This window comes from Acromyrmex echinatior, chromosome 2 (genome assembly GCF_024713525.1).
Source record: "Acromyrmex echinatior isolate Ae372 chromosome 2, ASM2471352v2, whole genome shotgun sequence".
In the NCBI taxonomy this organism is placed as follows: domain Eukaryota; kingdom Metazoa; phylum Arthropoda; class Insecta; order Hymenoptera; family Formicidae; genus Acromyrmex; species Acromyrmex echinatior.
Window position 1 is genome coordinate 9671774 of NC_141853.1, and position 14375 is coordinate 9686148.

Below are 14375 nucleotides of genomic sequence, written 5' to 3' on the forward strand. Positions count from 1 at the left end.
TGTAATACTTATGTTTCTTGTCAATAACATTAATGTTTAAGGAAATGGATTTTAGCAACTTGTTCAGAAATTACTCGTGTCCGTATACACATCCGATTTAATAAAATTCCCTTCCATGTCTGATACATCATTAATATCTTCTGAATAATTAATCATCAAGCGTAAAATTATTGTCTGTATTTCACAAATCAGCTTACTGTACATTTAATTAAAACGATAACGAAAGTACTGAAATAGAAAAACTGAATCTCAGAGAGCTTGTGTATATCCGAATATACATATATTGCAATCTCATTAAAAGTGAAAATTAATTTATTAATATTTTATTCTCTTGTATATTAAATGCGAATCTTTCAAAGAAGCAGAAATAAAAATAATTACATATACACATGTAATTATACAATACACAATATAACTGCAATAAATTTTATTTCTTCTATTTCTCGAAAATTCGAGTGCAATATACAATTATATGCACAAAAAAAGAGACATATATTGCTATCAACACATATGTATGTATACATGTGTGTGTATATTTTAATTATTCATATCGTCACCTGCACAGCTTAGAATGAAAATAAATGTACAAAAATTATCTATGAAATAAAACAAGTATCTCAATAATTTTAGCGCCAATCATATTGTCACATCCATCTCGCGCAATATCGTTATCGTCAGTTCAGCAATTATAATATCCCCGCGAAATCTCGTACCGCAAACGACAATCCTGACTCACCCGTTCACTCACTCGCCTCGCGAGAAGAGGACTTATCCGGCAATCGAGAAATTACATTACGCGGGGCGAGCGCTCGGGACAAGGAAGTGGCACGGCACACAAAAAGCACCGAATATCTTTCAGGAGCCGACGAAGGAAGCATCATTAATATCACCGGGACGATCAATCAAAAAGCCAAGCGGTACGGACTTACTTTGGTGGACGTCGTACTGGGCTTGGTACCGCCGATGCCGATGGCGTATAGCTCCACCTCGTACCACTGGACGCCGGTCTCACGATCAAGTTGGGCCGCGGTGGACAGCACACCGGTCTTCGTGTCGATGTCGAATAGCCGATCAACTTGGGGCCCGTCGCCGGCGGTCACGTTCGTCACGTAATACTCGAGCTCAATATTGGATTGACGACTACACGCGCTCACGCGCAAGATACTCGTGCCGATCGGCTCGTTCTCATAAACGTTACCTTCAATCTGACCCTGATGCTCCCAAATCGGCTGATCGTCGCCGTCCTCGCCCGGCACGATCAAGGTCACGTAAGTCTCGGACGAACGACGCTCCGCCTGGACCGCCTCGTCCGTCGCTCGGACGCCTACTTGATATTTGAAGGAAGCTCGTTCGAAATTACTTTTTGAGAATGATTGCGGAAGTTTCATAATGAGCTCACCGGTATTACGATAAACCTCGAACATATTCGAATAGTTGACGCTAGAACGGAGTAATTCATACGTCACCAGCCCGTTGGTGCTAGAGTCAAGATCGCGAGCTAGCAATTGCATGATCTGAATATTCTCGATCTGATGATAGTTGAAGTTGCCAGCGCTCAGAGGTGGTAACACTACTGCCGACATGCTAACAAAGATTGGTGCGTTGTCATTGATATCCTCGACGAACACAATCACTTGTTTCTCGGCAGACAATCGTGCGCTTGGTGGTTGTGCTTGATCGGTAGCGACCACCACTAGATTGAAAGTATCCACTTCTTCGCGATCAATTGGAAGCAACGTATGGATCACACCACTCGATGGATTGATACCGAAACGTCGCATTTGATCCTGCGGTTCCTGGCTAAGGATCGAATAGCTGACCACTCCGTTATCGCCTGAATCTGGATCCTCAGCGGTAATGGTAACAATCGGTGTTCGCACGAGGATACCCTCGCGTATCTGACGTACTATTGCCGTGTTCGGAAACACCGGCGGATTGTCATTGGTGTCGATCACCTCGACGGTTAGGCTAGTGACCGAACTGAGCCGTGGATGACCTCCATCGCTGCATGTGATGTTAAGCGTGTAACGTATCTGCTCTTCGTAATCAAGTGGCTTTCTCAGATACAAAATACCGGTCAGCGGATCAATATAGAACGTGTCTCTCTTGTTACCAGCCGATATAGCGAATGTCAATTCGCTGTTGGGTCCGAGATCGTTGTCGGTGGCCTTGAAACGCAACAGCTCGGTGTTGATTGACATAGTTTCCAGCACAGAAATCCTCGACTTGTTGTCGACGAAAAATGGCACGTTATCGTTCTCATCGAGCACTTCGATATGAACAGTCGCGCTAGATGACAATCGTGTCTCCAAACCAGCATCGTGTGCCACAACAGTCAGCACGTACGTATCAGACATTTCACGATCAAGCTCCTTCATCAGTGAGATCTGCCCAGTGGCCTCATCTATCACGAAATGGCCATACTGATTGCCGTCCTCTAACGAATAGAACACATCTCCGTTCAAGCCCTCGTCCGCGTCGGTCGTGTAGACTCTTAGCAACTGCGTACCAATCGCGGCACCTTCGCTCACTTGTACCCGATAAGGTAGACGTTGAAACTGTGGGACATTGTCGTTAATATCGGTGATATAGATGGTGACCTTGACGCGATCACGCAAACGATTAATGCCATTGTCTATAACAGTGGCTTCCAAATTGATATAGTTGCTGCCAGTGTTGGTTACTAAGAGTTCACGATCGAATACGTGCTGTGATCTGATGAAACCATTCCTTGGATCGACCACGAAATCATTCTGAATGAGCGGGAGCAAAAATATGAGATCAGCGTTACGACCAACGTCACGATCAGTAGCCAGCAGCTTGCCGACGAAGGTGTCAGGCGGCTCGTTCTCGCGTAGATGAAAACTGAAACTACTATTAGTAAACTCGGGCGCGTTGTCGTTCTCATCAATCACGTGTATCACCACCGGGACTACGGAACTCCGTGATGGGCTACCCTGATCAGATGCAATAACCTCGAGCGCGTAATAGTCTCGTTCCTCGCGATCAAGCTCATTTTTCACGTACAACTGACCATCCGGGAAGATGCCGAAGCGGCCCTCCGCATTGCCATCGGTAATTCTGTATAATATCCTTCCGTTGTTGCCGAGATCTGCGTCTTGAGCTGTTAGCGAAAAGAAACGTTCGTTGACTGGTGTAGATTCTGATAATGAAGTCTCATAGCTGCTCAATCGGAAAACTGGTGTGTGATCGTTGACATCTTCGATCGTAACTCGAACTTGGTACTGAGCGGACAGTGGTTGTCTGCCGGAATCGGTCGCCGTCACCTCTAGTTGGAGGGTTGTACCAGGCGGTGCACGAATTGGTTTATTCAGATAGATAATGCCAGAGTTCTCGGCCACTCTGAACTGTCCGTCTGGATTATGCGTCAACGAATAAACAATCCTGGAATTGGTACCGATGTCGCGATCTCTGGCTCGGGCAAGGCACACTTCCTGTCCCACCGCTGCATTCTCCTGTAGAACCTCGTCGCCCCATTCACCCCTGGGAAATCTCGGAGGATTGTCATTAACATCCTGCACTGTAATGTTAACGATTGTTTGGCCGTACGCGAGATTGGTACGCGCTGAAAGTTGTAGGCTGTAATAAGCGACACGCTCGCGATCCAGACAGCCAGTGGTCCTGATAACGCCAGTATTCTCATCAATTCTGAAGTTACCCTTAGGATCACCAAATACTATAGCATAGTTCACTTTACCAGTGTTGCCGTATTGCGTAACGTGTACCGAGCCAATCTCCCGATTACCAGACATAACGTAATCGCAATCGCCATGATCTTCAAGAACACGAAATTCATAGCCGTTGTAAGTATCAAACTCGAGGTGCTCCAGATCTTCCTCGCGTATAATCTCTACTATGGCATTCCTGGTTGCCACTTGATTGTCGATATCCTTCGCTGAGATTATTAACTCATAAAGAGTCTTGTGTGCAGCCCGTAGAGAACCTTGCAGGACAATCTCACCGGTTCTCTCTTCCACCACGAAGAGACCCTCGCCGCCGGATTCTAGAGTGTATTTCACCTGAGCATTCTCCCGAGCATCTGCGTCAATCGCTGTCACTTTACCTATCGTCGTACCTACTAAAATATCTTCGGAGATGGACATTAGATATTTCCAAGGATAAAAGATTGGCGAATTATCGTTGACATCCTGTAATGTCAGTACTACGGTGGCAGTCGAAGATTGTACGGGCGTACCTTGATCTTTTGCTATCACTAGAAGTCTGTACTCTGCTATGGTTTCTCGGTCCAGAGCGGTCATGGTTGTCAACTGTCCGGTCAGAGCATCCAGAGCAAAAGTCTTGGAATAATCACGCAAAACACTAGAATGAAAGCTGTACGCAACGCTACCATTCGTACCTTGATCATTATCAACAGCTGTGAGAGTAGCTATTAGACTATAGGGCGCTGTGTTCTCCGACAACGCGATTTCGATGACGTCTTCGGGAAAGCGTGGTACCTCATCGTTCTCGTCAAGGATCGTTATTTTGAGATGCGTGGACGCGTATTTAGTATTCGGACCACCATCTCGTGCCGATACGTGTAACTCGATGCTACCTTGTACCTCACGGTCCAAGGTAGCCACAGTGGTGATCAAACCGGTGTCACTATCAATGGCAAACCAATTCTGCTCATTACCCGAACCGAACTCGTAATAAATTCGCGCATTTAGCCCAGAATCCGCGTCTGTAGCTGAGATGCTAGCGACGAAACTGCCGATTGGTGCGAATTCCGATAACACCGCTGAGTACTCACTTTGTTGAAACACCGGCTCGTGATCGTTGACGTCATTCACGTGTATTACGAGATAGGCCGTAGCAGATCTGGGCGGCGTGCCCTTATCGGTAGCAACCACTGTGAGATTATACTTGGGAATCTCCTCGCGGTCCAATCGGCCGTCGACTCGCACGATGTCGAAACTCTCTGTAACCTCGAGCCGAAAGTGACCCAACTCATTACCGGCACGTATCTCCACGCTAGTCTCGCCATTCAAACCCTCGTCATCATCGATCACCGCTACCGCCGCGACGATCGAATCCTTGGCGGTGTTCTCGTCGACGGTAGCAAAACCCGCATTTTGTGGAAAGTAACTAAATTTGATCACAGGATCGTGATCGTTAGCGTCCAATAGGTTTACCGTCACGTAAGTACGACCGTCTTGCTTAGGCGCACCGTGATCGCGAGCGAAGACTGTGATGACGCAACTCTTAGGGCAACCACCGCCTGGACGTGCAACCGTGCAACGTTGCTGAGGACATTTTAACGGCTCGGCTGTCGTGATCATGCCAGTTTCTGGATCGATTGTGAACTTGCGCTCATTGTCTGGCAAATAATACGTCAGCTTAGAATTGTCTTCCGAATCTTTATCGGTGGCGTGCACCGTCAACACCTTGGTGCCGACTGGTGCACTTTCGTTCAACGCTACCACGTAGTCGCTCTGCGAAAATACGGGCGGATTATCATTTACATCCAACACCGTCACGTTCACCAGCAGATAACCCAGTCGCGGTGGTCGGCCACGGTCGCGCGCGCAGATGTTGAGCGAATAGAATTCCACCTGCTCACGGTCCAACTTGCCAGTAGTCTCGAGGTGCAAGTATGACGTTTCACCTGGATTTCCAGTAACTTTCAGACGGAACTTGTTATCCGTATTGCCGTCCACAATAAAATAATCGTCCAACACACCATTCTCTGGTGTATCTCGATCAGTTGCAGAGTCTAACAATAACTTGGTACTGACAACAGCCGATTCCGAAAAGCTAACCGCGATACTAGGCTCTGGAAATTCTGGATTATTGTCATTGATATCAAGAACCAAAATTCGCACTTCGATCGGATAGGTCGGTTGACTCGAGAGCACAACTAAATCAAACCGATCGCTGCTGAGAGCTTCGCGATCGAGTACCATGGCCGTCCTTATCTTGCCAGTCTCTGGATCGAGTACAAATTCCTGGGGTGGCTCATTGAACCTGTAAGTGAAATCAGGCTTCACCGGTATCGTGCCGACTATGGTACCCTTGGGTTCGCCTTCCCTAATTTCGAGTTGGACCCGCGTGTCAACTGCTCTACTCTGCATCGCCAGACCCATCGCCGCGGTGTTATCCTGCGGTAACATCGGTGACCTTCGTGGCACTAACCGCGTGACCCTTTGAGGTAGGTTACGCAAAGTAAAGTAGTCATTAGATACGGCCACTGCCACCGTCGCCGTCGCCGCCGTCGCCGTCGCGTCCTGGCCGACGACCTGGCCGCCATTATGGTTCACCACTAACAGTAATCCCAGGAGAAGGGTCAGGATCATCGATCCCCTTATGATCATCTCTTCTGTCTCACCGCGACACGCCCACCTGCCTTAGCCAAATCTCGGCTTACGGTGACTCGTCGTAGGCGTAAAATCGCGCGCTCCGATTACGCACTACCTGTCGTTCTTCTTCTTCATGGTTGTGGCCGGCGATAATCCTGTCGTCTTCCGCGTCTACGTACCGGTGCATTGCACGTACCACGACATTCCTCCAAGGACGGAGATTAATCGCGCGCGACGACGTGAACCGCCATCCTCTGTCCGGCGATGCGTCGCATTTTTTCCCCACCTGGATCAGAGTCCCGATTTAAACTCGGAGCTGGTGGGTGCTTTCTTTTCCGTCTTTCTTCTTCTTCTCTGTATCCGTTTCTTTCTCTTTCTCTCTCTCTCTCTCTCACATACACTTTCTTTCCTTTTATATATATATATATATCCCTCTCGTTCTCTCCTTTTTACTTCTCCTTTCCTTCGCCGCTAAAAGTCAAGTGTATACGAGAGGAGACTTCACCCGGCAGAGGGGGCAGTGACCCGCCGAGAGCCGCGCCTCGCGAAACGCGCGTCTGTGGATGCTCGCGAATGCTTCGCGAATGCGAGACTGGAACGTTTTGATTTTTCGATTAGCAATTTGCAATCGTAATATAGAATCGAGAAAATGTATATCTTTCTTCCCAAGAACGGATTCTCCTCCGAAGAAATTGCTTCCTTTTTCAGCTCTTGCGCTCCAGGCACACGCATCTACGTCACGTGCTTCGCTCTGTCATATTGCATTTTTCAAACGTGTAATTCCTCTTGAAAATAGATGATTGGCAACAAATGATGGACAACAATTTTTCGTGGCGATCTTTATATCTCTATATCTCGCTATTACGTCAAACACTCGAATCTCTCAGAATCCATGAATTTATCACTAAAGCTTAAATTGAACCCGATAGACTCTCGCATAAACACTACACAGAGGACACACCATGATCCAATATTCGGAGCACAAATAAAAAGAATATGATTTACGATGATTCTCACGAATTTGCGATTCACTTACGAGTTCGTGCGACTTGCCGCCGAACTCGCGCTATCTTTCGCGGAAATTGTCAGGAAGTTCACGCGATCGCGATGTAGCGCTCACTCGGGTTCGCCGATCGTAAAGCAATCTCACGAGCAACACAACGGGTTCGCGTGCGCGCGCGCGCGCGCGCGCCTCGGGGTAAGCTTGGTTATCGGGGGATGAAGATGAATTGTGCGCAACTGCGAAGGCAGTCGGCACTAGGGCTGATGGAAAAAAAGATTAAGAGGGAAGAAAATAAAGGAAGAATAACGTAACGAAACACGCGACGGGGCCGCGAAATAAACGCGACGTAATGCCCTGAAAGAACGCGGAACGTGAGCACCGTGAAAAAGAATGTCGCCTTCCCGAGGGCTGACCTGACTCGACTGAACCGAGCCGGTCCCAGAACTTCGCCGCTGCCAGGAGAGGCATTCTTCGGGCTGGCTGACGCCGTCCCTCTCCGATCCATCGGGCCTTCTCTCTCCCCCTCTCTCCCAGTTCATTATCCTTCTCCCGTTCCCTATATCTCCGTTCTGTCTCTTTCTCTCTCTTTCTATCTATGCCTTTGCCCCGATCACCCCGGCATGGCCTATCGATATCACCTTCTCTGTCCGCTCTGAGAAACACACCGTGGTTCTACCGCATTTCCTCGCTCCACGATGGTCCCACTCGCTCTTTCTAACAACTCGCTCCCTCTTTTTCTATTTCTCTCTCCCTCCCTGTCTTTCGTGTCAAGAAACGTTTGATTTCCCATCCTCGTCACTCTTTCTTTCTCCGAATGCTCATTTTCTTCGCTCTTACCTCGGTTCTCTTTCCCATCTCCCATCCTCCCTCCTCCCCCCTACTATTTTGCCATACCACTGCCTATATCAGAATACAGGCTTCTTCGTCCATCACGTAGAAGCCTGTCATTCTCTCTCCCTTCCACTTGCTCTTTCCTGGGGCCCGCTGCTTCAACCGTGGGCCCCGTTCTCCTCCCCCACCCTCTTACTCGACTCACCTCTCCAGCTTTCCCTCCTCGCCATCTTCCACGCGCGATCCTTCCACCTTCGACTCGCCTCGCGCATCCCGCCGCCGTCTCGGGTCTCGCTGAGATATTCTCCCTTTTGCCCTCGAGGAACGAGCAATGCGGAGGCTCAGGTATGCAAGATGGCCGCTGCACACTGGAGCCTCGTGCGACGAGGACGTTGCTTCGCGTTGATGGGAATGAGAAAGACGTAACAAGAACAAGAGGGACGTCGAATAGACCAGAGAAAGAAAACGGAGAAAGAAAGGGAGAAAGAGTAAGAGGAGGAAGAGGAAAAAGAGAAAAATGAATGAGGAAGAAAGAGGGAGTAATACGAGGACCGACGAGAAAAAGGGCGACGAGGATAGAGAACGAGAGATGAATAATGGAGAGCGTGGGGGAGGAGGGGAAATACGTAGAAGGGCGGGTAAGGGGACATCCCGATTTAAGGGATGCAGGCTGCCACGCGGAGAAACATCGGGATGTTAGAAAGGGGGAGCGGGGGTGATCCGCAGAATCCGGACTCATGGTTTGTGTGTAGAATGTGTAAATATATCCGCGAGCCTATGGTCACTTTTATAATCCGTTACCGCGATCGAGTGTTCCGCTCGATTTTCTTTCCTTCGATCCTCTTCGAATTAATTCATCATCTCGAGTTCTCTCTCTTTCTCTCTCTCTAGCTTTCTCTATCTCGCCCTCTCTCTCTCTCTGTCTGTCCACTGTCTTTTCCCTTTTTTTTTCTTACATTACATCTACGTAATTTATTCACCGGATCATTGATTTCCTTTAATCTAGTTTACTGGGTACAATATTGTATACAAGTACGTACCAACCGTTGCCACCGTTAGTACTTGAATAACGTTGGAATTTAACTACAAAAACTATAACTGAAATTATAAAGTAAGATAATGAAGCTGATGTACTACTCTGTACAGCAACTCATTATATCATTCAGAACTGCATCTCGCTACAGAATTCCAAACGTTGATTTTGTAATATATAAGGTGTGGTTCGATTTATAGTTTAGGATTTTAAATTTCATAGAGAAGTCACTAATTGGTGACCACTCTTCATATAAAGAATCGAAAAATAACAATAAAGCAATCAATCAATAACCATATGTGATGACATTTAGAAATAATGAGTCAGTCATTGTCAAAGTTAAAAACGATAAGTTATCGGTAAATTAAAAACAATAAGTAAATGATCAAAATTGATAATCAAATTCTTATTTACGTTTCGATATTCGCATATTATTTTCTTTTGTGATTTTAATTCGAATAAATAGTGCATGTAAAAAAATCAAGATTAAAAAAGTCAATATAATCAATATAAAAAGTCAAAATAAAAAATTTTTTAGTCAATATAAAAAAATCAAAAGTCAATATAAAAAGTCAAGAAATAATAATATCAAATCTCGATTTTTCCATTCTTTCCAAATCTTAAGTTTGAACGAATAAATTTGAAGAATTTATTTTATTATTCGAGAAATATAACAAAATATGTAAGTGATTTACATGCACAAGATACAGAGATTCGATATCTTTTTTTTGTTATCATGTTCCTTTTTTTATCATTTTGTTCCTTTTCATTAAATCCTATGAAATGTGCAGCAAGTCTGTTTGGACTGATTTTCACATGGACTTAGATAAGAACGAGTACGAATACTTTCTCGAAGAAGCGAAGAACAGGGAGGGACAAGGTTCCATATCATATGACGAACGAGCCTTCTTCTCAATCTGAAATATCAGTAAAAATTAGAAAAGATTTCATTGGTAATAGGTGCGCTAAACAATGCGCTAAACAATGCATTTGGCGCTATCTTTAGATTTATAGAACTTCCAGATAAAGTGCATCCTTTCCTGAGTTGCGTTAAATCTCTGAAGTTCCTTGCGTTTTGTCGAGAAATTTGTGTGGGGTATGTGCGACATGCAATATTTCTTATATTAAATAATTTATAAAGCCGTATGAAAAATATCAAAAATTTCAATTAAAAATCATTTATTAAGAATCGGATAACGAGGAAAACTTTATTGTAATCTTGCCTATTTTTAAAACATCTCTTCAAGATATCTTATATGCCAGTTTTGAACATGATGCTATGTTATATTACTTATCTATAAGCTTACAAATGATGTTCATATAATGCGTAGAATATTCAAGAATAATCTTGAAATAGTTGAATTTTTAGTACATAAAACTTTTTTAGTAATCTGTGTATATTTATTTTCAATTATTTTGTCAAATAAAATTTTCATATTATTTCAATAAATTTATTAATTTAAGTTACAAAAGATTTCTGTGCGTAAAATATAATAATTTAATTAAAATTAATTAACAATAATGTAATAAATAATAATATAATTATATTTTGAAGCAAAAGATAATTTTAAGCAGAGATTGCGCACGCGCGCCGCGCGCGTTTATTATCCGAGAGAAATAAATTGAAATTTGGTTCGTAGACTTGTCTCTCGAAGGATGCAACACAGAACGTTGAATCGCATGATTAATATCCTGCGTTCTGCTGCGATAACGTACGCGCGCGTACGCCATTTGTTGTTCCGCGATATTAGAAAGATCACGACCCGAAGGTAGAAGGAGGAACGAATCTCGACATTTATCCGGATATAGAAAAGCCGTGACACTTTGTGCGAAATCATCAATTATATTAATCCTCGCACATATCGAGCTTCTGGAATCTTGAAAATCACGGTATACGATCTTGATTGATAAGAGTAATTACGAATCCCCATACCCGTATCTTTGCGTTGACAAGGTCGCGCGTAATAGTATGATAAATAAAATATGAAGTTGCATGCACGATACGTGTAAATATTTTTATGAGTAATAACTTTCAAAAAAATCATGATGCAATATGTAATATTTAAAAAAATATATGTAGTAAAACACACATATGTATATTTTACATATATTTTTTTCAAAGATATTTACTCATAATAATTTTTTTATATTATATTCATATATGTACATATTAATAAATGTACATATTTTATTATACACAATTGATTATGCGTGAATCATATATTTTATATATATGACATACATATGATTATATATATGATTTACATATAATAAAATATATTACAACTTTTTTTTTATACGCAATAATATTTGCCAAGAACTAAAATGCTCAAATTTGAGTAATTATATCTTTTGCAAGAAAAGTTCGCTATAAGATTTCACAAAGAGATTGATACATTGTAACTGCATTGTGTACTCCATTGGATCCGAGCAGAAATTCGATCATTTTCCACGTGAGTGTAGAAAATCGCTGGTAATCGAGCACGATTGCTTTTCTCCATAACAATCTTCTCGGGGAGAGAGTAAGAAATTGTCCTAACAACTTATTTTGCGAGCATGCTTCGCCATAAATACGCAACCATCATTTCTCGCGTAAAATGTCCCCATTTGTGGCCTCGTTTACGAACATTATTTGGTAAAAGATAAGCAAATAAAAAATTTTTTTATAAATAATTTTATAATGTTATAATTATTCATGTTTACAAAAAATTAATTTATAAACATTACAAATATAAATTTATTTTAATTCATATATTGTAATATTTTACAGGACGTATTTGCAAGTACATATACGTGCATTAGTATAAATATTAAATTAAAATTTCCCCTAAAAAATTTTTGAAATATGTGTATATATAGGCACGTCCACATAAATGTATATTTAAAAAATATATATACATTTATTTTATTTTAAAATTATATTAATTTTCTTAAATTTTTTACTAAATTTTGTAGATAAAGTAATTATTCCAAAGAAAATAATTTACTTAGATCAACATACAAATTTGTTACTGCTTTTAATATAGAGAAAGTTGCTATTTTTGTACCAAAAAATTTGTTGGACTATTATTTAAAAACTAAGTCAAATAAAAAAAATAATCATAACAATAGTCATATTTGATAGAAATATTTTATCAATACTTATAATAGAATTTGATAAAATTCTGCAGAGCCAGTACAGAGAAGATGTTTGTTGTATTTTCACTTTTTTTCACTATATCGTGTAAGGTCGGTAGTAAAATCTGTACTATAAATAAAATATCACTTCGTTAATGACAAAACAATATTTCTGTTAATTTTCAAAAAAAAAAAAAAAATTAAATTTTTATTTGAATAAATAACATATCAATATATGGTACAAATTTTATTAATAAAATGTATATCTTTGTACATGTACAAGAAATAATTATTAAAAAAATTAATTTAAAATAACACTTAAAATTTCACTCTTATCTCTTGGGTGCACCATAAGCATCCGGCATTCTTTCTATTGTAAATCTATGCTGAGATACGTACATTATTGGTACACCTGGTACCTTCCGAATTCTTCTTTTCAAATCTTTATCATTTGTTGCAACAATATAACATTTATGCTGAAATAACAATATAACGCACATTTTTTATTTATGCCAATCGCAATTAAGTAAATTTATATTGTCAAAAAAATTTTTTAACATCATAAAATTCTGTAGCCTATACTTACTTGTGTCACTCTGTTTACAAGACAATCATCTGCATAAGTTCCCTTATGCATACATTTTAATCTTTCGAATCGTGGATCCTTAATAATTTTCAATGCCAATTTATACTTTTGTCCAAGCTTTTCTAACTCACCCATTACACAATCGGTTATATATGGTGTACATTTTGCATAGAGGCATTCCATCATGTTCTCTATTATATCTAATTTATTTTTAATAGAAAAGTTAATAAAGTTTGTGTCAATTAAAATATGGTATGGTGGTCCAAGTTGTGTGTTATACTGAAAAAATAATGCAGAGGATTGCTGTGGCCTGAAAGAAAAAAGTACTACATCGTTTCAAAGTATAAAATGTTTTATAATAAATAATAATTTCATAATATCAAATGCAAAAATATTTATATTAAAAATAATATAAAATGTTCATTTATAAGTAACATTACTTACGTTTCTGTAATTTTTATTTTAGTCTTATCCTCTTTCGGAGTTTTCTTCGATGGCAATCGCTTTTCTGGCTTTCTATAAAAAAAAAATTCATTTTCTTTTCACAATTTATAAAATAATAACAATGATTTGTCAAAGATCATACGAGACATTAAACTTACATTCGTGAATCACTCAGACTAATCATCCTTTTCATTTGAGCAAATCTCTGCATTACAACTTTACGCGTTTTCTTATTTTTCCCCTGTAATATAATTTCAACGAGTGTACAATACAATAATAGTACAATACGATTTAATATGATTTAACAATATGATTATATTATCATTATATTATGACGATACATTCATTTAAATTAAAGTACAATCGTATCATATTTTTATCATATTAAAGATTTATCAATATTTAACCTCCAAAAATATAAAATTGAATAAACATATATATATATATATATAAATGTTAATTAAAAAAAGGTCTTACCATTATTCCTTATGGACGTTTTTTCTAAACTGATCAATTACTCACTCCAAAGAATTTCGCATGAAAAGCATCAAGCACATGCAACGTTGCAAACGACAACGATTAGGATTAGGTTAGAATATAGATCCTCTAGTAACTAGTATGTCTGGGGCAATCTGGAGTTCTCAGTATCAATCATGAAACTTTATCCCTAGGATGGAAAGTGAAAAGTGAAAAATTTCTCCATTAATTTCAATGGTAAAAATTTTCACTTTTCATCCTAGGGATAAAGTTTCATGATTAATACCCACAAAAAGCGGAAAAGCAGTGACCAATCAGAACTAGCGACTGATAGTAAGTGAAAAGATAGTCGACATGTAGTCTCAGTACTGTGTAAGAAATTTACTAGATATAGATAACAGAGATACCAACAGTGTCAGGACTGTATGGCTCAGTAGCAGAACGAAAATTTACCAAATCGGAGGAGAAAAGTATCGCAGAAAAACTAAGTAAATGCTATAATATTATATAATAATGCATATTATTGTAATAATATTATATAATAGGTGCGTCCCAAAATTTTCC

General features: G+C 40.6%; 2 protein-coding genes across 4 annotated transcripts in view; both read right to left on the bottom strand.

The window, feature by feature from the left end:
• ft (cadherin-related tumor suppressor fat) overlaps positions 1–7800 on the bottom strand; it is a 111715-nt gene extending 103915 nt beyond the window's left edge. Inside the window, exon 1 of the mRNA XM_087402544.1 lies at positions 930–7800. Within this exon, the coding sequence (XP_087258670.1) occupies positions 930–6335 (5406 nt within the window). The 5' untranslated portion in view covers positions 6336–7800. The remainder of the gene's footprint in view (positions 1–929) is intronic.
• Positions 7801–11551: 3751 nt separating this feature from the next.
• On the bottom strand, positions 11552–14149 carry Bka (FCF1 rRNA-processing protein Bka). Of its 3 annotated transcripts, none has more exons than XM_011059415.2 (6): positions 13812–14147; positions 13493–13575; positions 13335–13406; positions 12891–13200; positions 12704–12780; positions 11552–12429 (listed from the first exon to the last, which is right to left on the bottom strand). In XM_011059415.2, the coding sequence occupies exons 1-6, from the start codon at positions 13812–13814 to the stop codon at positions 12402–12404; spliced, it is 573 nt and encodes a 190-aa protein (XP_011057717.1). In that variant the 5' UTR covers positions 13815–14147; the 3' UTR covers positions 11552–12401. The 3 variants fall into 3 exon arrangements, with proteins under 3 accessions (XP_011057717.1, XP_011057716.1, XP_011057715.1); XM_011059414.2 differs by having other exon boundaries at positions 11553–12434; positions 13812–14149; XM_011059413.2 differs by lacking the exon at positions 11552–12429 and having other exon boundaries at positions 12537–12780; positions 13812–14142.
• Between the last annotated feature and the right edge of the window lie 226 nt (positions 14150–14375).